The 24,437-nt window shown below is 43.1% G+C and overlaps 1 protein-coding gene across 7 annotated transcripts in view; it reads left to right on the plus strand.

The window, feature by feature from the left end:
• The window catches only part of IFT52 (intraflagellar transport 52), a 52,551-nt gene that overhangs the window by 19,778 nt on the left and 8,336 nt on the right, over window positions 1-24,437 (plus strand). For 2 of the 7 annotated variants that reach the window (XM_035298653.3, XM_035298656.3), the window contains 6 exons: window positions 4,606-4,732; window positions 9,128-9,214; window positions 11,836-11,904; window positions 15,406-15,560; window positions 22,032-22,119; window positions 23,586-23,694. In XM_035298653.3, the coding sequence (XP_035154544.1) occupies window positions 4,606-4,732; window positions 9,128-9,214; window positions 11,836-11,904; window positions 15,406-15,560; window positions 22,032-22,119; window positions 23,586-23,694 (635 nt within the window). Of the gene's footprint in view, window positions 1-2,496; window positions 2,607-4,605; window positions 4,733-9,127; window positions 9,215-11,835; window positions 11,905-15,405; window positions 15,561-22,031; window positions 22,120-23,585; window positions 23,695-24,437 lie in introns of all 7 variants that reach the window. The other 5 variants (XM_078371721.1, XM_078371722.1, XM_078371718.1 and 2 more) reach the window with 4 other exon arrangements.

Here is a 24,437-nt window from a genome sequence, read left to right on the forward strand (position 1 = left end):
TGGGACCCTGTCTCTACAAAAAATATTTTTAAATTAGCCAGATGTGGTGGCACACACCCATAGTCCCAGCTACTCTGGAGGCTGAGGCAAGAGGATTGCTTGAACCCAGGAGGTCGAGGCTGCAGTGAGCTGTGATCATGCCACTATACTCCAGCCTGGGTGACAGAGCAAGACTGTCTTAAAAAAATAAATAAATAAAATAAGATCTGGTCCTAGTAAAGAAATAGTAAAAAATGTATAATACCTCTGTACTTTGAGATATTTTACCCAATAAAAATTGACATTTTTATGTAGTTAAAGTATGTTGCAAAGTTTTAGTAATGAAAATAATGTGGAGGGTGGGGGTTATTTGTGTATAGTAAAAGTAATTAGAGATGGATGACATAATTCTAGCTAACCATTTGGAGAAACAGTTTAATTTTCATATCATACCCCAAAATACGTTCTGGATAGGCTATAATTTTTAATATTAGAAATGAAATATTAAAAATGAAAGCATATACCAGAGGCAGTGGCTCATGCCTATAATCCCAGCACTTTGGGAGACTGAAATGGGCTCCTGATCACCTCAGATCAGGAGTTCGAGACCAGCCTGACCAATGTAATGAAACCCTGTCTCTACTAAAAATACAAAATTAGCCAGGTGCCATGGCAGGTGCCTGTAAGTCCCAGCTACTTGGGAAGCTGAGGTAGGAGAATCACTTGAACCTGGGAGGCAGAGGTTGCAGTGAGCCGAGATTGCACCATTCCACTCCAGCCTGGGCAAAAAGACTGAAACTCTGTCTCAAAAAAATATATACGAAAATACAAAAATTTGCTGGGCATAGTGGTGCAGGCCTGTAATCCCAGCTACTTGGGAGGTGGAGGCAGGAAAATTGCTGGGATGTGGAGGTTGCAGTGAGCCAAGATCCCTCCACTACACTCCAGCCTGTAGAACAGAGCGAGACTCTGTCTCGAAGAAATAAAATGAAATGATGAAATGAAAAAAGAAATAATAGAAAAAAAAAAAAGAAATGGTGAAATGAGGCCAGGCGTGGTGGCTTATGCCTGTAATCCCAGCACTTTGGGAGGCCAAGGCAGGCGGATCACGAGGTCAAGGGATGGAGGCCATCCTGGCCAACATGGTGAAACCCCAACTCTACTAAAAATACAAAAATGAGCTGGGCATGGTGGTACGTGCCTGTTGTCTCAGCTGCTCAGGAGGCTGAAGAAGGAGAATTGTTTGAACCTGGGAGGTGGAGGTTGCAGGGAGCCGAGATCATGCCACTGCACTCCAGCCTGGCAACAGAGTAAGACTCTGTCTCAAAAAAAAAATGATGAAATGAAATGAAATATTGAAATGAGATAAATGAAATGGAATGGAGAAGTGCTGGTTACTCTGGCTCATGCCTGTAATCCCAGCTCTTTGAGAGATTGAGGCAGACAGATCACCTGAAGTTAAGAGTTCAAGACCAACCTGGCCAACAAGTGAAACCCCATCTTTACTAAAAAATACAAAACTTAGCTGTACGTTGTGGCACATGCCTGTAATCCTAGCTACCCAGGCAGCTGAGGCAGGAGAATTGCTTGAACCTGGGAAGTGCAGATTGCAATGAGCTGAGATTACACCACTACACTCACTCCAGCTTTGGCAACAGAGTGAGACTCTAACAAAAAAAAATTGTGTGTGTGTGTGTGTGTGTGTGTGTGTGTGTGTGTGTATGTATATTTTAAATTCTTGGAGTAGGGAATACCTTTCTTAGTAGAAACCAAAGTAAAGTCGTAAAGGGGGAAATTGTATAGCAACATCATTCACAGAGTTAATATTTTTGACCATCAATAATCAATCTAATTATTTGACTTTCTGTCGGCTTATCCAATTGGTTTAGGTAAACGAACTGTAGACTTGGAGTTAGAAGGAATTGTTAGAAATTTCTGATTTCTCTCTTACTTTCCAAGGGTAACCCAAGGCGTAGTAACTGTTTCGCTATCTGTGTAATGGAGACAATGTTAATCTTACAAAATTGTTGGAAAATTTCAGTGAAGTGATATTTGTGAAAGTGCTTTGTAAAGTTTAAAGCATGGTACCCTACCTGTTGTTGCATTATGACTTTGTAATTAATTTTGGTGAAGGGAATATGTTTAGTTGTTCCTTTCCTGGGTCATCTAGGAAACACAGCTTCCTGGTAGACTTTGAGATATCTTGGCCTGTTGGAGTCTCAGATTCTCATTTATCCTCATTTCCTATTAGGTCCCTTCTTCCTTCTCTCACTCTGTTGTAGCCACACTATCTTTGTTTGAATCCTTAAATAAGTGAAGCTTGTACTCACCTTAGGGACTTTACACAAGCTATTCTCTCTTTTAGGAAAACTCTTTCCCCAACTTTTCACTGAGCTAATCTTATTCATTCACATGTGGTTTGGAAAGTTCTGTTTTGGGGATGGGTGTTTAAGTTTATACTTAGTCTTATCAAAATGTCAATCTCATTGATTTCTGTTTTTTTGTTTTTCTTTTCAGAGTTTCACCCCCGCTGGAGTGCAGTTGTGCCAGCTAAGCTCACAGCAACCTCCACCTCCCGGGTTCAAGCAATTCTCCTGCCTTAGTCTCCTGAGTACATGGAATTACAGGTGCCTGCCACCACACCGGCTAATTTTTGTATTTTGAGTAGAGACAGGGTTGACCATGTTGGCCAGGCTGGGCTCGAACTCCTAACCTCAGGTGATCCACCCGCCTCAGCCTCCCAAAGTGCTGGAATTACAGGCATGAGCCACCACACTGCCTAGTCTCATTTATTTCTTAGTAGTAATAAAAGAAATAGAGGCATGTAAATAATAGTGGATAGTTTTTATCTTATTACTCCCTTCTGTCTTGAGAATCATCTTCCATTGATTGCATTTGGGGAAAGTGGTGGGGATAGATGTGCATTGACCTCCATATGACTATTTCTCCCACTTACCTTTTCTTCGTCCATGGACAACTGCTCATTTTCTTCTGCTTCTGGCCTGGAGCTCATGGGCTGTAATCCACCTTGCTGGGATACTGCTGGAGTAAGGGTGGAAGGGAGAGTAAGGATAATCTGGGTCAGGTACCACTTCTCTTTCATGGTATGACAACAAAAGTCATAGGATACATGAGACTTTACTGAAGGAATGGGGAAGATTAACACCAGAGGGAGGCCAGACCTGGTGTTTTACCCTTGTAATCCCAGCATGTTGAGAATTCAAAGTGGGTAAATGTCCTGAGCTCAGGAATTCGAGACCAGCCTGGGCAACATAGTGAAACACCATTTCTACAAAAACTACAAAAATTAGTTGGGTGTGGTGGCATGCACCTGTTATCCCAGCTACTCAGGGGGCTAAGGCAAGAGAATCACTTGAGCCCAGGAAATTGAGGCTGCAGTGAGCCATGTTCATGCCACTGCACTCCAGCCTGGGCAACAAAGTAAGACCCTGTCTTAAAAAGCAAAAACACTGGAGGGAAATAATTTTAAACTTAAGCTAAAAAGAATTTTTGTGGTCTAAAGAAAAAGGTAAATTAAAATCTCTATGAGGAACTCCTCATGGGCGCTTCCCCCTGGTTTCTAACCTTATGCTCTGGTCTTGAGATCTGTTTCTCTCCATTCTGAAAGCAATTCTTTCAAGCTTTGCAGAGCTCCACCTTTCAGTAAAACCCTAGCCCGTCCTGCATGGGTTGGCCTCACCCCAGGATCTGTACATCACCCCTGCTCCTCTATCCCACACCCTCTCCAGGAGTACATTGCCCCAGGTCAGACCAATTCACTCTGGATAATCTAAGGCAAGTCTTTGTTAGGACAGTGTAGAGCAGAGGAGGGACTCCAAAGCAGATCTGTGTAGAGATGTCCAATATGGAGTATATTTATGCCTCTGTTCATGTGACATTCAACTAGTAACATACCCTTCCATTGACAGACATTAATTCTTAGAGATAGCACCAGCCAAACCTAAGGAAAAAGAGCATATTTGCCACTAAGATATTATTGCAGAGCAACTCAAGTATAGCTGGAGTTCAGTTCTTGGATGAGGCCCCATCCTCTTTCTCCCCGCTCCATTAGGGGCTACTTTAGTTCTCGCAGATACAGTCATTTATACTTTCCTATTAATTTTCTTTCATATTTGTTAAAATGCTTTGTTAAATGTGTAGCTAGAGTTGTCCCAATTTTTAAGTTAAACCGAAGCTTACAAGGAATTTTGTGTTTGATAATAAATCAAAGAGGAGTGTTACTTGGCTGAGTGCAGTGGCTCATGGCTATAATCCCAGCACTTTGGGAGGCTGAGGCAGGCAGATGACTTGAGTCCAGGAGTTCAAGACCTACCTGGCCAACATGGTAAAACCCTGGCTCTACTAAAAATACAAAAATTAGCTGTGTGCAATAGCAGGCACATGTAGTCCCAGCTACTTGGGAGGCTGAGGCAGGAGAATAGCTTAAACCTGGGAGGTGGTTACTAAACCTGGGAGGTGGTTACAGTGATCCAAGATCCCACCACTGCACTGCAGCCTGGGTGACAGAATGAGACTTTCAAAAAAGACTGTTAAGAAACGCTGAAATTATTTTTAGAATTTTTGTATTCATGTTTTTAAGATTTGAATGTGTTTAATTTCTTGCAGGGCTCTCACCTTTCTATATCCTTTTGGTGCCACATTGAGTGTCATGAAACCAGCAGTGGCTGTTCTGTCTACAGGCTCTGTTTGCTTCCCACTTAACAGACCCATTCTGGCTTTCTATCACTCAAAGGTACAGCCTTTCTTAGATATGGGTATAGATGTTATTTTTATTGTTGAAATAATAAAAACTACCTTACCATTTCCAGAAATCTTTTATATGTTTTCTCATTGGTCTTCCTGCCAGTCCTGCAAAGTAGTATTTCAGTTTTATGCATTTTGCTTATGGGGAAACAGTGGATTATCCAGCAACCGATGAAGTTAAGGCCTAAACCTAGCTCTTACTATTCTAAACCCAAAGCTTTTTCACTATAGCATGAGGCTACCTGTATTATAACTTTTAAAGTTATTTTTTTCTTTTTTCTGTTTTTTTAATTCTATGGCAGCATATTGATTAAAATAACTTTTAATCCTATCTGTGACTATGGGCTGTCACCCTCAGTGTAAAGAGAATACATTCAGGAATAGATGGAGTCAACATATTATACAAAATAACACAGAATTATATTGCTGTTAGTTTATCCTAGGAAAACATATCAGGAAATGATTTTTCCAGTTATTTTCCTACAGATCCCATAGAAATGTGGGCACAGCTAGTCTCAGGTAGTGACCCAACATCCCACTGCCTTTTTATTTTTTAGAGACAGAGTCTTGTTCTGTCACCCAGGCTGGAGTGCAGTAGCACAATCTTGGCTCACTGCAACTCCGCCTCCCAGGTTCAAGGAATTCTCCCTCAGCCTCCTGAGTAGCTGGGATTACAGGCATCTGCCACCATGCTGCTCATGCCTGTAATCCCAGTATTTTGGGAGGCCAAGGTGGGCGGATCACTTGAGGTCAGGCGTCTGAGACCAGCCTGGCCAACATGATAAAACCCAATCTCTGCTAAAAATATAAAAATTGGCCAGGCGTAGTGGCTCACACCTGTAATCCCAGCACTTTGGGAGGCTGAGGCAGGTGGATCACTTTAGGTTGGGAGTTTAAGACCAACCTGACCAATGTGGAGAAACCCCCATCTCTACTAAAAATACAAAATTAGCTGGGTGTGGTGGCATATTCCTGTAATCCCAGCTACTTGGGAGGCTAAAGCATAAGAATCACTTGAGCCTGGTAGGTGGAGGTTGCAGTGAGTCGAGATTGTACCACTACACTCCAGCCTGGGCAACAAGAGCAAAACTCGGTCTCAAAAACAAAACAAAACAAAAATTGGCTGGGTGCGGTGGCTCATGTCTGTAATCCCAACACTTTGGGAGGCTGAGGAAGGCAGATCATGAGGTCAGGACATTGTGACCATCCTGGCCAACATGATATGAAACCTGTCTCTACTAAAAATATAAAAATTAGCTGAGTGTGGTAGCATGTGCCTGTAATCCCAGTGACTTGGGAGCCTGAGGCATGAGAATTTCGTGGACCCAGGAGGCAGAGGTGGCAGTGAGCCAAGATGGCGGTACTGCACTCCAGCCTGGAGACAGAGCAAGATTCCTTCTCAAAAAAAAAAAAATTAGCTTGTGGAGGGCTATGAAGCATTTGCTTTTGATGTGGTACAAATCAGAGTTTGTTTTGCCAGTTTTTAAAAAATGTATAGAAAGTATGTACTTATATCTCTTACATCTCTGGCTTAGTATAATTCTTTTCCTAGGGATATTATAACTGCCTGTTCCCTGTATGTGATGTAGCTAGAAAAACTAATTTCATTTTGTATTCTTACTATTGAACTGTTTTTCTCATTACAAAACTAATGCTCATTGTTGGGCTGGGAGTGGTGGCTTACTCCTATAATCTCAGCACTTTGGAAAGTCAGGACAGGTGAATCACTTTAGGTCAGGAGTTCAAGACTAGCTTGGCCAACATGGTGAAACCCTGTCTCTACTAAAACCACAAAAAATTAACCCGGTGTGATGGTATGTGCCTGTGACCCCAGCTACTCGGGAGACCGAAGCAAGAGATTGGCTTGAACCCTGGAGGCAGAGGATGTAGTGAGCCAAGTTCATGCCACTGCACTCCAGCCTGGGCAACGGAGCAAGACACTGTCTCAAAAAAAAAATAAAAAAAATAACGTTGCAGAAATATTACAATAGTTGTAGAAAAATTGAACAATACAGAGATAAAGCAGAAGGAAAAAAGAATTCCCCCATCACATTACTCTAAAACTCCCAAGACAGCCCAGGCTGACATATTATTCACTCTCTCCCACTTTTGCTTTGCCTTATTTTATTTGCCTCATAAGCTTTAAAGTAGGATAGCTATATAATTTATAGTATAGGTGAGACGTGCTGACTCAGCCTGTAATCTTAGCACTTTGGGAGGTTAAGGAGGTAGGATCACTTGAGGCCAGGAGTTCAATACGAGCCTGGGCAACATAACAAGACCTGTCTTTACAAAAAAGTTAGCTGGATGTCATGTTGTACTCTTGTAGTCCTGGCTGCTTGGGGGGGACTGAGGATCACTTGAACCCAGGAGTTGAAGGCTATAGTGAGCTGTGGTTGTGCCACTACACTCCATCCTGACAGAACAGAGTGACACCCTGTCTCTAAAAATGGAAGAAAAAAAAAATTACAGTGTACTTTTTTTTCTTTTAACTCAGTGATATTTTAGAAGCATTTTCCCATGTTACTGAAAACCCTTTATGATATGAAATTTAACTGCTGAAGAAGTTTCCATTATTCTGAATTACTTTTTTGAGAACATTTGGATTTCTAATTTTTTGTGACTATAACTACACAACTGTGCATAGAATTTTTTATGTTTCAGACTGCTTTGTTGCATATGTTAACAGTTTCAGCAACAATGTGTAGAAGAACTCATTTCTTTTTTTTGTTGGTTTCTTCCCTTTTTTTTGAAGAACTCATTTCACTAAAACTTGATCAGCACTGTTTATATAATTTTTTCATATTAATTTATCTGATAGGCAAAAGTACTTTGTTTTTATTTGTTAAAAATTACAAGTATTGGGGCCAGGCACAGTGGCTCACACCTGTAATCCCAGCACTTTAGGAGGCCGAGGCAGGGGAATTACCTGAGGTCAGGAGTTCGAGCCAGCCTGGCCAACATGGTGAAACCCCATCTCCACTAAAAATATAAAAATTAGCCAGGCATGGCAGTGCATGCCTATAATCCCAGTTACTCAGGAGGCTGAGGCAGGAGAATTGCTTGAACCTGGGAGGCAGAGGTTACAGTGAGCTGAGATTAGGCCATTGTACTCTAGGCGACAAGAGTGAGACTGTCTCAAAAAAAAAAATTATTAAAAATTTTTCTCATTAGCCAGTTGTTATTTTGTGACTCTTTCATGCTTGTGCCTTAGTTTTCTTTTTTATGTGACATGGAGTCTTACTCTCTTGCCCAGGCTGGAGTGCAGTGGCATGATGTTGGCTCACTGCAACCTCCCCTCCCAGGTTTGAGGGATTCTCCTGCCTCAGCTTCCCGAGTAGCTGGGATTACAGGCACATGCCACCATGCCTGGCTAATTTTTTTATTTTTAGTAGAGATAGGGTATCACCACGTTCAGGCTGGTCTCGAACTTCTGAACTCAAGTGATCCACCCTCCTTGGCCTCCTAAAGTGTTAGGATTATAGGCATGAGCCACCTCACCCAGCCTTGCCTTAGCTTTCTTTGAGACAGAGTCTTACTCTGTTGCCCAGCGTGGAGTGCAGTGGCATGATCTTAGCTCACTGTAACTTTGCCTCCTGGGTTCAAGCAATCCTTCCGCTGCAGCCTCCCAAGTAGCTGTGGGTATATAGGCACACACCACCATGTCCGACTAATTTTTGTATTTTTAGTAGAAACAGGGTTTCACCTCGCCATGTTGACGAAGCTGGTCTTAAACTACTGACCTCAGGGTGATCCGTCCATCTCGACCTCCCAAAGTGCTGGGATCACAGGCATGAGCCACTGCACCCAGCCTGCCTTAGCTTTTCTATTTGGATCTTATTTAAATACTTTTTTTTGGTAGCCATAGGTATCTTTAACTGTGCAGATTGTCATTAGGTTCATCTTTTTTTCCCTTAAAATTATGATCTTCATTTATAAGATAAATAAAAATGGGAAAATGCTGTAGAATCAATTTAATTTTTTTTTTTTTTTAATTTTTAGAGGCAGGATTTTGTTCTGTCTCCCAGGCTATAGTGCAGTAGTGCAGTCATAGCTCATTGTAACCTCGAACTCTTGGGCTCAAGTGATTCTCCTGCCCCAAGTAGCTGGACTATAGTTGTGCCTCACCACACCCAGCTAATGTAGAATTAATTTATGTTAGTTTTTGTTAAATAGAAAAATACAGAAGTGCCTAAAATGAGAGGCAGGTTAAAGTATAGTAGTTATTATGGTTGGTATTTCTAAACTTTAAAATCTAGTTGTGAATTGGCATTCTTCAGTATATAAGACAGTTGCCAGCATGATTCTGAAAAGTGTCTGGGGACTAGGATACATGAGATGCATTTTCAGATTTGAGTATCTGACCCTGCTTTGTTGTTAATAGAACCAAGGTGGGAAGCTGGCAGTGCTTGGTTCATGTCACATGTTCAGTGACCAGTATTTGGACAAAGAAGAAAACAGCAAAATCATGGTGAGCTTTTTTTTTTGTCACATTAATGTACAATGTATAAGTCCTATTTTCATGTCATTGAAAAAAATACTGACAAGTTTATTTGCTCATTTAAAACCAGCTACTCAGAACCCATTATATGCCAGGCACTAAGAATACAAAGGCAAGTCAGGCATAGTCCCTGCTTTGGAAAAATCTGTAATACACTGAGCGAGAAAGACAAATTAGTAAACCCAGAAGGGTATTTCTAAGCATGCCAGGCAGGGTGGGAGCTGAGCCTGGAGAGACAGAGAGGAACAAGTTCAACAGCAGTATCACGTGTAAGGCCAAAGAGCTTGAACTTGATGCTGAAAGCCACAGGGAGCCCTTGGGTTTTCTGCAGCCTTGGGCAATGCCAGATCTGTGTTTTGGAAACCTCTTTGTTGTTGTTGTTAATGAAAGAAATTCTAGAATGTTTTAGAAAGATTCTTTTTTTTTTTTTTCTGAGATGGTGTCTCACTTTTGTTGCCCAGGCTGGAGTGCAATGGCCTGATCTCCGCTCACCGCAACCTCTGCTTCCTGAGTTGAAGCAGTTCTCCTGTCTCAGTCTCCCGAGTAGTTGGGATTACAGGCATGCGTTAAAAACACCCAGCTGATTTTGTATTTTTAGTAGAGACGGTGTTTCTCCGTGTTGGTCAGGCTGGTCTCAAACTCCTAACCTCAGGTGATCCGCCCAGCTCAGCCTCCCAGAGTGCTAGGATTACAGGTGTGAGCCACTGCACCTGGCCCAGAAAGACTCTTCTGTCAGTTGTGTGGAAGGTGGAAAGGAGGAAGCAGCCTAGATCCAGTTAGGAAGCCAGTGGTATTACTAGGCAAGAAAGAATAGAGACCTGAATTATGGGAGTAAAGGTGTGAATGGAGAGGAGGGGCCGATGTCATGGAATGGTAATTAGGATGGGTTCTGTAGAGGTGTGCTCACTGACTGATGTGGCAAGTAAAGTAAAGGCATTGCAATTTTGTCAAAATAATGCAAAGGGAACATGTCTTCTGGAGGATGGCAGAGGGAGGAAGCAAATATCTGTAGACCATGTGTCAGAGCTGTCCATTGGTGTGATTCCAGTGAGAGGAAGAAACTCCCGCTGAACTATTTTTTTCATGAAATAAATTCCTTCAGCCTTATAATTGTTATATTGGGAGATTAAGATCTTATTTCTGTGGAATTTACATGAAGTTTCAAATGTCTCTAGACACATTATGGGAGATCTAGATATTCTATTTTTTTTTTTGGACATGGAGTCTCCTTATCTCACCCAGGCTGGAGTGTAATGGCACCGTCTTGGGTCACTGCAACCTCCACCTCCCAGGTTCAAGCGATTCTCCTGCCTCAGCCTGCTGAATAGTTGGGATTACAGGCGCCTGCCACCACACCAGGCTGATTTTTATATTTTTAGTAGAGACGGGGTTTCATCATGTTGGCCAGGTTGGTGTCGAACACCTGACTTCAGGTGATCCATCCGCCTCAGCCTCCCAAAGTGCTGAGATTACAGGTGTGAGACACCACGCCTTGCCTAGATATTCTGCTTTTTAAAAGTTTTACTTTATTTATTTATCCATTTTATTTCATTTTAGCTTCTGGGGTACATATAAAGAACATGCTAGATTGTTGCATAGGTACATACATGGCAATGTGGTTTGCTGCCTCCATCCTCATCACCTATATCTGGCATTTCTCCCCATGTTATCCCTCCCCATCTCCCTACTCCGCACTGTCCGTCCCCTATTCCCCCACAACAGACCTCAGTGTGTGATGCTCCCCTCCCTGTGTCCATGTGTTCTCATTGTTCAACACTTGCCTATGAGTGGGAACATGTGGTATTTGATTTTCTGTTCTTGTGTCAGTTTGCTGAGAATGATGGTTTCCAGGTTCACCCATGTCTCTACAAAGGACATGAACTCATCGTTTTTTATGGCTGCATAGTGTTCCATGGTGTATATGTGCCACATTTTCTCTGTCCAGTCTATCATCAATGGGCATTTGGGTTGGAAACAGATTAATCAGGATTGTGAACAAGTTTTAATAAATTTTAGCTTGTGGTTAGAGGTTAGAGTGCTTAAAGATAAATTATTTAAAAAAGTAGATAAATTATAAATTTCTGATAATAAAAGTTGCATTATGATGGGCACGGTGGTTCATGCCTGTAATCCTGCCACTTTGGGAGGCCAAGGTGCAGATCACCTAAGATCAGGAGTTCAAGACCAGGCTGACCAACATGGTGAAACTCCATCTGCTAAAAGTACAAAAATCAGCCTGTCGTGGTGGCAGGTTCCTGTAATCCCAGCTACTTAAGAGGCTGAGACAGGAGAATCACCTTAACTCAGGAGGCAGAGATTGCATTGAGCCAAGATCACACCACTGAACTCCAGCCTGGGCAACAGAGTGAGACTCTGTCTCAAAAAAAAAAAAAACGTTGCATTAGGGGGTGAAGAAAACCTTTGAGTTCTCATATGATTGCATCAAGACAAGGCTAGCTACCCTTTTCTGAATCACTGGTTTAATCTTTTTTCATTTATCATTTTTCTTGATTTAATTTTCTAGTCCTGACCCTCAGTTCTTTTCAAATAACAAACTATCTTAATTATGTTTTTTTTTTTTTTTTATTTAGGATGTTGTTTTCCAGTGGCTTACAACAGGAGACATCCACCTAAACCAGATTGATGCTGAGGACCCAGAGGTAGGATGCTACGAATTATTAGAAACTTTTAAATGAAAAATGGGTCCAGCTTCTCAATACCACTTGTAACAACTCAAAAGGAATACATGTCTATCTTACCTCATCTGTAAGACAAATGGAAAGAAGGAATTATTTTGGGGAGATGAAGGTCACATTGTTTAAAATAATGGGGAGGCAAAAAAAATAAGTCAATAAACAAAATATGTAATTAATTAATTCATTGGAGGGGGAAGCATATATATGTATGCATGTATATAAATCAGAATTTAAATTATGGGCACTCTAGCCCAAACTTTCAAAATGGGCTTTCACAAAGAAATACTTTTTTCAGAAATATGAAATTTTCTCAGAAAGAAACAAAGAGTATCAAAATTTATGTTGCAAACTATAATTCTGTTGCCTTTAGATTTAAGAATTCTAAAGGCAGGCCAGGCACGGTGGCTCACGCCTATAATCCCAGCACTTTGGGAGGCCGAGGTGGGTGGATCACGAGGTTAAGAGATCGAGATCATCCTGGTCAACAAGGTGAAACCCCGTCTCTACTAAAAATACAAAAATTAGCTGGGCGTGGTGGTGTGCACCTGTAGTCCCAGCTACTCGGGAGGCTGAGGCAGGAGAATTGCTTGAACCCAGAAGGCGGAGGTTGTGGTGAGCCGAGATCACGCCATTGCACTCCAGTTCGGATAACAATAGCAAAACTCCGTCTCAAAAAAAAAAAGAATTCTAAAGGCATTATGATAATATTCATCAGACAATGGAGAGTGGTGAAACCAACACAGTGAAATCACCACTGGCTCTTGGACCTTATACAGGTTCTTTCTGACCATTTTTCATCCCTAGTTTTCTGTTTTTTTAATTTTATATTTTATTTTATCTTATTTAATTTATTTTTTTATTATTTGAGATGGATTCTCACTCTGTCACCCAAGGCTGGGGCAGTCTTGGCTCACTGCAACTCTGTCTCCCGGGTTCAAGCAATTCTCCTGTCTCAGCCTCCCGAGTACCTGGGATTATAGATGTGCACCACCATGACTGGCTACTTTTTTATTTTTAGTAGAGACGGGGTTTCACTATGTTGGCCAGGCTGGTCTCAAACTCCGGACCTCAAGTGATCCACCTACCTTGGCCTCCCAAAGTGCTGGGATTACAGGCGTGAGCCACCAATCCCAGCCTTCATTCTAGTTTTCTTATCTGTGAAGAGGGGGCACTAATACCTGTTTTCTCTGCCTCACAGGATGATTGTGAGGGCTAAGTTAATAGATGGCAATGTCTCAGGCATTGTGTGTTGTATTCTTCCACATAAGTCATCTTACTTAATCCTCACAACTGCCCTGGGAGGCAGGTGGTCTTATTCCTGTTTTATAGATGGGGAAACTAAAATCTTTCAGGATTGCAGTGTATTCAAATGGCAGGCAAGTTCAGAGCCATGTTCCAAATCCAGGTCTCCTAATTCAAACTCTGCTTACTCTGCGATTGTTTCTCCATTTTTTTGGGGGGGGCGGGGGCGGAGTTTCACTCTTGTTACCCAGGCTGGAGGGCAATGGCACGATCTCAGCTCACCGCAACCTCCGCCTGCTGGGTTCAGGCAATTCTCCTGCCTCAGCCTCCTGAGTAGCTGGGACTACAGGCACACACCACCATGCCCAGCTAATTTTTTGTATTTTTAGTAGAGTCGGGGTTTCACCATGTTGACCAGGATGGTCTCGATCTCTTGACCTCGTCATCCACCCACCTTACCTCTGCCTCCCAAAGTGCTGGGATTACAGGCGTGAGCCACCGCACCCGGCCTCTCCATTTCTTTTTTTTTTTTTTGAGACAGAGTTTCACTGTTATTACCCAGACCAGAGTGCAATGGCACGATCTTGGTTCACTGCAACCTCTGTCTCCTGGGTTCAAGCAATTCTCCTGCCTCAGCCTCCCAAGTAGCTGGGACTACAGGCGCGCATTACCATGCCCAGCTAATTTTTGTATTTTTAGTAGAGATGGGGTTTCACCTTGTTGACCAGGATGGTCTTGATCTCTTGACCTCGTGATCCACCCGCCTCGGCCTCCCAAAGTGCAGGATTATAGGCGTGAGCCACTGCGCTTGGCTGCCTCTCCATTTCTTAAACTCTGAAATGTCAGGAAAATGATTTCTTGGCCATTGGTCATAGAAGGTAGGTGAGAAGACAGTCAAAGATGGCTGTCCACTGACTCTTTCTTCCCTCACCTAGGGACATGGCTTCTCAGAGACTGATTTGATTTAGGAAACAAGAGAACTGCATGTCTCTCCTTATATGGAAACATTAAGTGTATATGGATATTTTGCTTCATTGTTTAAGTGTAATATTTATTTATTTATTTTTAAGATGGGGTTTCACCATGTTGGTCAGGCTGGTCTTGAACTCCCAACCTCAGGTGATCTGCCCTCCTTGGCCTCCAAAGAGCTTGGATTTCAGGCATGAGCTACCACGCCCAGCCTTAAGTGTAATATATTTAACCACTCTCCTGTTGGTGGGCATTTAGGCTTTCTTGGTCTTTTACTTTTAACCAGTCTGCAGTATGTGTCATAACTGAGGGCTCTCAGCAGTGCTGGAGGGATGCCCTTGGGTAGGGAAGAAGGACTGGGATCTGGTGTACCAATGGAAGAACTGTCTGTACTGGCATCACAGGTGCTCTGTCATGCACCAGGAGTAACCAAGAGGACAAGGCCTGGATGCTAGTGGGTGGGTACATGTGGTGGGAGCTTGTGGACTTTCTTTCATGATTGCCTCTATTTTCTTACTAAAATTGAATATAAGGTCATTGCTAAAATGGTGAAAGGGAAAACCAATTTTTTTTAGATAAAGTCTTAGTCACCCAGGCTGGTGTGCAGTGGTATGATCACAGCTCACTGCAGCCTCGACCTCCTGGGCTCAGGTGATCCTCCCACCTCAACCTCCTAAATAGCTGAGACTACAGGCACATGCCACCATGCTGAGCTAAATTTTTTTGTAATTTTGTAGTGATAGGGTTTTGCCATATTGCTCAGTCTGGTCTCCAACTCCTGTGCTCAAGCAGTCCACTCACCTCAGCCTCCCAAAGTGTTGCAGGTGTGAGCCACTGCACCCAGCTGGGAAAATTATTTTGACAGCTGAACGACAAAAGGGAAGTATTGTCTAGAAGAATGGGAAACTGAGTAGACTGCGGAGATGTAGTTGATTGCTGAGCACTCAAGATCAGAGATCATGAAATCAAAAGACCAGTTGACAGGTTTGTGTGTTTCTCCAGCTGTGTTCAGCCATGAGTACTGGTGTAATTGGAGAGTTGAATTTAGCCACTGCTGGGGTTTAGCCAAGTGAGTTTTGTTCCTCTTTCCACGTAGATTGGCTTATTTAAGATTTAGTGGTCAGTGATCATGAACAGTAAAATTTCTTGGCAAGAAAGTATAAAGGTTACAGGTTTAGACCTGAAACAGTGGAGACGTGACAGAATAAATTCTTGTTCTTACTGTGCTGAAAGGAACTCTCTTGTGGCTTTCAGATTTCTGACTACGTGATGCTGCCCCACACAGCAACCCTATCAAAGCGGAATCGGGAGTGTCTCCAGGAGAGCGATGAGATCCCGAGGGACTTTACCACCCTCTTCAACCTGTCTGTCTTCCAGCTGGATACAACCTCCTTCCACAGTGTCATCGAGTAAGTACCTGTGGGCCTCTGAGCTACATTGTGCTCCATTAGAGTGTTTGGCTTGGAAACATGAGCCTGAGACGGGAGTTAGAATTACAGTAAATGTGGCATGCAAAATATGTTCTCAGATCTATGATGAGGTCAACAAAGAAACTGGGCTAGGCATGAGGGGTTGATGCAGAGGAACTGCCAGAGGTTCTTAGCCCCTGCATGTTCCAGACTCTGGATCAAGCATTTAGGGTGACCAGCTTCTTTCATTTTGCCCCACACTTCTCCTGGTTTTAGCACAGAGAGTCCTAAGTCCCAGGAACACCATCAGTAAATGGAGATGGTTGTCACCCCCATTTCTCCCTGGGTATCTGGTCAACTGGTAATGCTATTATCTAGCACTAAGTATGCAGAAAGAGATGGCCGGGCACGGTGGCTTATGCCTGTAATCCCAGCACTCTGGGAGGCTGAGGCAGGTGGATCCATGGAGTCAGGAGTTTGAGATCAGCCTGGCCAGTATGGTGATGAAACCCTGTCTCTACTAAAAATACAAAAATTAGCCAAGTATGGTGGCACATGCCTATAATCCCAGCTACTCAGGAGGCTGACGAAGGAGAATCGCTTGAACCTAGGGGGCAGAGTTTGCAGTGGGCCAAGATGGCACCACTGCACTCCAGCCTGGGCAACGGAGCAAGACTCTGCCTCAAAAAAAAAAAAAAGAGAAAAGCCAAGAGAAAAGATGGAAAGCATCAGCCAGTGTGAGATGAAGAAAATCAAGTGCATGGTATTCTGGGAGCCAAGTAAAGAAAGTCTTACCAAGATGAAAAAGGTAATCAGCTGTGTCAGATACTTCTGATGGATCATAAAAAATGAGGGCTGAGAATTTATCATCAGATTTAACAACATGGAGGTCACTGGTGATATAGACAAAGTCTTTTTTATGACATGGTGGGAGCAAAAGCTTATTTGAAGTTGGTTTAAGAGAGAATTGGTGATAGCAGATATAGATAGCTCTTTTGAGGTATTTTCTACAGAGAGGAACAGAGCATGGGTAAGGGCCAGGGTCAGCAGTGAGCCGGAGGAAGTAAGGTCAAGAAGGTATTTTTTGGGTCAGGTGTGGTGGCTCACGCCTGTAATCCCAGCACTTTGGGAAGCTGAGACAGGCAGATCATGAGGTCAGGAGATCGAGACCGTCCTGGCTAATACAATGAAACCCCAACTCTACTAAAAATACAAAAAAATAGCCGGGCGTGGCTCATGCCTGTAATCCCAGCTACTCAGGAGGCTGAGGCCAGAGGCTCACTTAAACCTGGGAGGCGGAGGTCATCACAGTGAGCCGAGGTTGTGCCACTGCACTCAGGCCTGGGCAATAGATCGAGACTCCGTCTCAAAACAACAACAGAAAGATGTTTTGTTTTGTTTTGAAACAGAGTTTCGCTGTTGTTACCCAGACTGGAGTGCAATGGCACAATCTTGGCTCACCGCAACCTCCGCCTTCTGGGTTCAAGCAATTCTCCTGCCTCAGCCTCCCAAGTAGCTGGGACTACAGGCGTGCACCACCATGCCCAGCTAATTTTTGTATTTTTTTAATAGAGGGGGTTTCACCTTGTTGACCAGGATGGTCTTGATCTCTTGACCTCGTTCGTGATCCACCCGCCTCGGCCTCCCAAAGTGCTGGGATTATAGGCATGAGCCACTGCACCCGGCCAAGAAAGATGTTTTTTGGATGGAAGAAGTCACAGGATGTTTTTATACTTCTGGGAATGTTCGAGCAGAGAGAAAAATGGATACTTTAGGAGACAGTGAGGGGAATGGCTGGAGTGAAACATGAGAGTAAGCAAGAGAGAATGGGAAAAAGGGGGTTTGGTAAGTCTTAGCTTTTTTTTGTTTGTGTGTTTTAAGACAGGATCTCACTCTATTGCCCAGGCTGGTCTGGAACTCCTGGGCTCAAGCAGTCATCCCACCCTGGCCTCCCAAAGTATTGGATTATAGATGTGAGCCACCATACCCAGCCTGGTCTTAGCTTTTAGCTTTTATTTTTAATACACACACACACACACACACACACACACACACACACACACATTTTTAGACACAGTCTCACTCTGTCACCCAGGCTGGAGCGCAGTAGCACCATCTCAGCTCACGGCAACCTCCGCCTCTTGGGTTCAAGTAATCCTCCCGCCTCAACCTCCTTAGTAGCTGGGACTATAGGCATGCACCACCACACCCATCTAATAGTTGTATTTTTAGTATAGATGGGGTTTCACCATGTTGGCCAGGCTGGTCTCGCACTCCTGACTTCAAGTGATCCACCCACCTCAGCCTCCCAAAGTGCTGAGATTACAGATGAGAGCCAACACACCCAGCCCAGTCTTAGCTTTTAGACAGGAGCATGGATCCTTCAGTAACAGATGGGAAACATGGATGCAGACTCTGGTGGATGAGAAAAGGTGTTGATTGAAAATTGTGGAAATTCTTAGGGCTTCAGTCTTTCTGATAAAATAGGAAACAAGATAATCAGCTAAAAATTTCCAAAGAGATAGTGGAGATTTAGGAGAGAATGCATAACTTGAATGTTTGAGAGAATGAAGGCGAAGGAGAAGCCACAATAGAAAAATAGCATAGGGGTAAGATGAGCTGTTAGCTCTGTAAGCTCACTCCTACCACTGATCCTCTGCTGGAGCTGCTCTGAGTGGCCTGCTGTTCTGTGAAAATTCCTGGCACCCTTCAGCCTGTTCTTGCTCTTGCCTCTGCCAGGGACATTTTAGAAGATAACTGCATGACTTCCTCCCTCACTCAGGGCTCCTCTGACAAGCCGCACTCCCCGCCGCTTCCCTGTCTCTATCTTTCTCCTCTGATTTATTGTCTTCTTAATACTTATCAGTTCCTGACATCTTACTAGTTTTTTTGTTTAGTATGTGCCTCTCCTCCCCATATAATGTTCCATGATGGCCTGCCTTGGCATCTTTCACTGTTGCTATACTCCTACTGTGTAGAACTGCCTGGTATGTAGTGGACATTCAGGAATTATTTGTTGAGTGAGCACACAGAAGTGAGTATCATACAAATCTGTTTACTTGCCAGAAACAGACTTCAAATTTGACTGCTGTCTCTTGATGGTGAAAACAAATAAGAAAACACAGGAGTTACAAGATTCACTGTTTCTGTCAGGCAGAAGCAAAAAACTTATTTAGAAGAAACATGATAGGAAACTTGAAAGAAATGCTTCCTTTCAGTTCTCAATGAGTAATAATATATGATTCAGTAGAGAAGATTCCTGAAAAGATCATTACATTATTTATAATAACACATTTTATCTATTTTTCACATTTTACTTTGGACTTTGTTATATTCATAGCTTTATCTTTTTTTAATTTAACATTTTTAATTTTCTTTCTACAGTCTAGCATGTGAGCTTTATCTTTTTTTTTTTTTTGGAGATGGGGCTCGCTTTGTCATTCAGGCTGGAATGCAGTGGTGCAATCTCAGCTCATTGCAACCTTCGCCTTCCAGGTTCAAGTGATTCTCCTGCCTTAGTCTCCCAGGTAGCTGGGACTACAGATGTGCGCCACCACACCCAGCTAATTTTTTTTTTTTTTTTTTAAGTAGATACAGGGTTTCACTATGTTGGCCAGGATGGTCTCCATCTCTTGACCTCATGATCCGCGTGCCTTGGCCTCCCAAAGTGCTGGAATTACAGGCATGAGCCACCGCGCTCAGCTGAAAAAGTTTTTTTAAATTATGAATCATGGTGGTGCACGCTTCCTTGTAGTCCTGGCTACATTTTTTTTTTTAATTATGAGTCATGGTGGTGCATGCTGCCTTGTAGTCCTGGCTACTCAGGAGGCTGAGGTGGGATGACTGCTTGAGCCCAGCAATTCAAGATTAAACTGGGCTATGATTGTACCACTGCACTCCAGCCTGGGTAACAGAGTGAAAATTTATCTAAAAAAAAAAAAAAGTTTATATTGTGGTTTTTGTGAATAAATGAAAAAAATAAAAAAAATTAAAAAATAAAGCACATAATACTTTAAACATATTGATGCATATGAGTGAGATGGGAAGAATAAATTCAAATTTCAAAGCTGGAATTAATATAGGTATTTTAAATTTTTTTTATACGTATTATTATTACTATTGTTGGAAGGGGATATCTCAACCCTTTACACTAAATCAAAGAAAAAAAGTCAAAATTTCAAGCAGTCACCAAAGAAAGTGAAACACTACATATCTACATGGGTATCTGAAACAGACAGAAACTAGACTAACTACCAGGAAATTAAATTCCATTAAAATATTTCATTGAGGCCAAATGCAGTGGCTTACACCTGTAATCCCAGCACTTTGAGAGGCCGAGGCAGGAAGATCACAAGGTCAAGCGATCGAGACCGACCTGGCTAACACAGTGAAACCCATCTCTACTAAAAATACGAAAAATTAGCTGGGCATGGTGGTATGTGCCTGTAGTCCCAACTACTTGAGAGGCTGAGGCAGGAGAATTGCTTGAACCCAGGAGATGGAGGTTGCAGTGAGCTGAGATCGCACCACTTCAGCCTGGGGGACAGAGAGACTCCATCTCAAAAAAAAAAAGATACTTCATTGAAATACATTAACATTTTCTGATCTAATATGAAAACAAATTTAACTATGTAATCTGTATGTTAGAATGCATATTCTAGCCGGGCGCAGTGGCTCAAGCCTGTAATCCCAGCACTTTGGAAGGCCGAGGCGGGTGGATCACGAGGTCGGCAGATCGAGACCATCCTGGTCAACATGGTGAAACCCCGTCTCTACTAAAAATACAAAAAATTAGCTGGGCATGGTGGCATGTGCCTGTAATCCCAGCTACTCAGGAGGCTGAGGCAGGAAAATTGCCTGAACCCAGGAGGCGGAGGGTGCGGTGAGCCGAGATCGTGCCATTGCACTCCAGCCTGGGTAACAAGAGCGAAACTCCATCTCAAAAAAAAAAAAAAAGAATGCATATTCTATTTAGAGAGTTAAGTAACTGATAATTTATGAGATTGTTTTAACTTCTTTTTTTTTTTTTTTTTTGTTTTGTTTTGTTTTTTGAGACGGAGTTTGGTTTTGTTATCCAGGCTGGAGTGCAATGGCGCGATCTCGGCTCACCGCAACCTCCGCCTCCTGGGTTCAGGCAATTCTCCTGCCTCAGCCTCCTGAGTAGCTGGGATTACAGGGATACGCCACCATGCCCAGCTAATTTTTTGTATCTTTAGTAGAGACGGGGTTTCACCATGTTGACCAGGATGGTCTCGATCTCTTTACCTCGTGATCCACCCGCCTCGGCCTCCCAAAGTGCTGGGATTACAGGCTTGAGCCACCGCGCCCGGCCTTGTTTTAACTTCTAAGTTTGGGGTACAAGTACAGGTTTGTTACATAGGTAAACTTGTGTCATGGGGTGGTGACACAGATTATTTCATCACCTGTGTGTGTTCTCTATGTGTCTGTGTGTTCTCATCATTTAGCTCCCACTTATAAGGATATATGGTATTTGGTTTTCTGTTAGTTTGCTAAGGATAATTGCCTCTAGCTCCATCCATGTCCCTGGCAAAGAACATAATCTCATTTTTTTTTTGAGACAGCATTTTTGCTTTGTTGCCCAGGCTGGAGTGCAATGGAGTGATCTCGGCTCACTGAGACCTCTGTCTCCTGGGTTCAAGGGATTCTCTTGCCTCAGCCTCCCCAGTAGCTGGGATTACAGGCACCCGCCACCATGCCCAGCCAATTTTTGTATTTTTAGTAGGGATGAGGTTTTACCATGTTGACCAGGCTGCTCTAGAACTCTTGACCACAGGTGAACACCCATCTCAGCCTCCCAAAGTGCTAGGATTACAGGCAAGAGCCACCATGCCTGGCCAATGTCATTCTTTTTTTTTTTTTTGAGATGTAATCTCATACTGTCACCCAGGCTGTACTGCAGTGGTGAGATCCTGGCTCACTGCAATCTCTGCCTTCTGGCTTCAAGCAATTCTCCCTCAGCCTCCTGAGTAGCTGGGACTACAGGCGTGTGTCACGCCCAGCTAATGTTTTTGTATTTTTAGTAGAGACAGGGTTTCAACATGTTGGCCAGGATAGTTTCTAACTCCTGACCTCATGATCCACCCACCTCGGCCTCCCAAAGTGCTGGGATTACAGACATGAGCCACCGCGCCTGGCCCCCAATTTCATTCTTTTTTATGACTGCATAGTACTCCATGGTGTATATGTACCACATTTTCTTTATTCAGTCTATCATTGATGGGCATTTCGATTGATTCCATGTCTTTGCTATTGTGCATCGTGCTGCAGTGAACATATGTGTGCATATGTCTTTATAACAGAATGATTTATATTCCTTTGGGTATATACCCAGTAATGGGATGCTGGGTCCAGTGGTATTTCTAAAAGGAGAACAACACAGTATGGTCAGTTAGACATGCTGTGCTATGGTGTCTTGTTGATCCTTGCTTTTTTGTTTGATTATGAACACAGGGCTTACGAGCAGCTAAATGTGAAACATGAACCGCTCCAGCTCATCCAGCCTCAGTTTGAGACGCCACTGCCAACCCTTCAGGCTGCGGTGAGTAGGTGTGCCTGGGGGATCCCACTGCAGAGCCCCACTGTTGCTCTTATCTTGTCAGCAGGCCCTCACTGTAGACCCTTCTATGTGACATTTGTGGCATTCCTCGTGAAGTCATAGTGCTCTGCCTCTAAACATGCATGGACACCAAATTTGTTAGTCTTCTATAGGGACTTCCATGTGGTGTGCTTCCAAATTGAGGAATCAGTGGTGTAGAGCCTTCTGTCTGTTAAACATTTCCTATTCCCATCTTATGGGGTTGGAGGGCATATATGAGATTTCTTGGATAATAAGGAAGAAAACTTTGTATACTGCCTTTCCAGGTGTAAGTCCCTGATTCATAGAATAATTCTCGCAGCCCAGGGGATAGTTATGGTTGGTTATATATGTAAACAGGTTATTTTTAAACATTTCAGTCCAACATTCACTCAACTTGCCTTTAAAATTGCCCTGCCGGGGCCGGGTGCGGTGGCTCAAGCCTGTAATCCCAGCACTTTGGGAGGCCGAGGCGGGTGGATCACGAGGTAAAGAGATCGAGACCATCCTGGTCAACATGGTGAAACCCCGTCTCTACTAAAAATACAAAAAATTAGCTGGGCATGGTGGTGCGTGCCTGTAATCCCAGTTACTCGGGAGGCTGAGGCAGGAGAGTTGCCTGAACCCAGGAGGCGGAGGTTGCGGTGAGCCGAGATCGCGCCATTGCACTCCAGCCTGGGTAACAAGAGCGAAACTCCGTCTCAAAAAAATAAAAAATAAAAATAAATAAATAAAATTGCCCTGCCTCACCGCATTCTGAAATGTTGAGTCAGTTGGCTTGATCTTCCTTGGTAGCTTGAAATTGGCCATACTGGGAAGATTTACATTACAAAAAAATGGCAAATGCTACAAAGCAGGGCTTCAATTTTGTTTTGAAAGTCAGTAGTTAAACATTTACCTGCATACCATTGGTTCATACCTGCAAAATCTGACTCCCAAGTTCAATACTTTCTACACTAATCTGCATCTGCTTCTCCAAATAACTTCCATCCCTAAATACTTAGGATTAAATGAAAAACAAATTGTACAATCAAATGTTGAACACAAACCTAAGTCTCAAGCTTTGTGTCATTGTGCTAAGTTAATTGGCATTGGTATGTCAGCTTGGTCAGTTTAGTGGTGATTAGAACTGGTTCCACTTGGTTGTTTACACAGGGCTGGTAATCTTTCTTGATAGGGGTCTGATGGGTGAGGGTAGATGAGGTGATGGGATTTTGGGTGTTTCATCCTCAGGGAAGAACTGAGTTAGTTTTCTGTAGTGATTTCCACATGGTGTGGTTCCCAGCTGAGGAATTAAGGGTGTGGACTTCCTTATTCTCCTTGTGTCTCATCATTGTTAGTTATGACTTTGGACAAGCTCTTTCTTAAGAGACTTTATGTCCTTTGCATTATCCCGCTCATTTCTGAATGACGACTTTATTTCCTTTTAGGTTTTTCCTCCCAGTTTCCGGGAGTTACCACCACTTCCTCTGGAGCTATTTGACTTAGATGAAACGTTCTCCTCTGAGAAGGCACGGCTTGCTCAGATTACCAATAAGTGTAAGTTTGGCCAACTTTTAAACTTTGTTTTCTCTTATGAATTTTATTTATTTATTTATTTATTGAGACGGAGTTTTGCTGTTGTTACCCAGACTGGAGTGGAATGGCGCGATCTCGGCTCACCACAACCTCTGCCTCCTGGGTTCAAGCAATTCCCCTGCCTCAGCCTCCTGAGTAGCTGGGACTACAGGCGCGCACCACCATGCCCACCTAATTTTTGTATTTTTAGTAGGGATGGGACTTCACCTTGTTGACCAGGATGGTCTCGATCTCTTGACCTCATGACCCACCCACCTCGGCCTCCCAAAGTGCTGGGATTATAGGCGTGAGCCACCGTGCCCGGCCATGAATTTTATTTGATCGTGAATTTCTGACAGTTGCTATGAGAGAAAGCTTAGAGTTTGTTTAGGGAAAACAAAATATGAATAGGAGTATAAACTTAAAATTCTTATTTGTCATGTAAATAATGTTGGTTGTTCTTCTCAAGGCCATTTAGCTCAGCGAATTAGAACATGGTGCCAAGTAGAAAGCCAGAGGTCTCAGCTTTGATCCCTGTAAGTTCTTAGTTCTGACCTATTGAGAGACCATAGAATTAATGTTGACTGGCTGCCACTTAGCAAAACTCAGTCAGTGGTCATAGGAGCACCTAAATAAGGAAATTGAATCAGGGCCCAAAGAATCATAGAGATTTCAAATTGGACAGGATCTGAGAGAGAGCCAAGTGTGCCCACCTTAACATGTGG

This window comes from Callithrix jacchus, chromosome 5, assembly GCF_049354715.1.
Source record: "Callithrix jacchus isolate 240 chromosome 5, calJac240_pri, whole genome shotgun sequence".
In the NCBI taxonomy this organism is placed as follows: domain Eukaryota; kingdom Metazoa; phylum Chordata; class Mammalia; order Primates; family Cebidae; genus Callithrix; species Callithrix jacchus.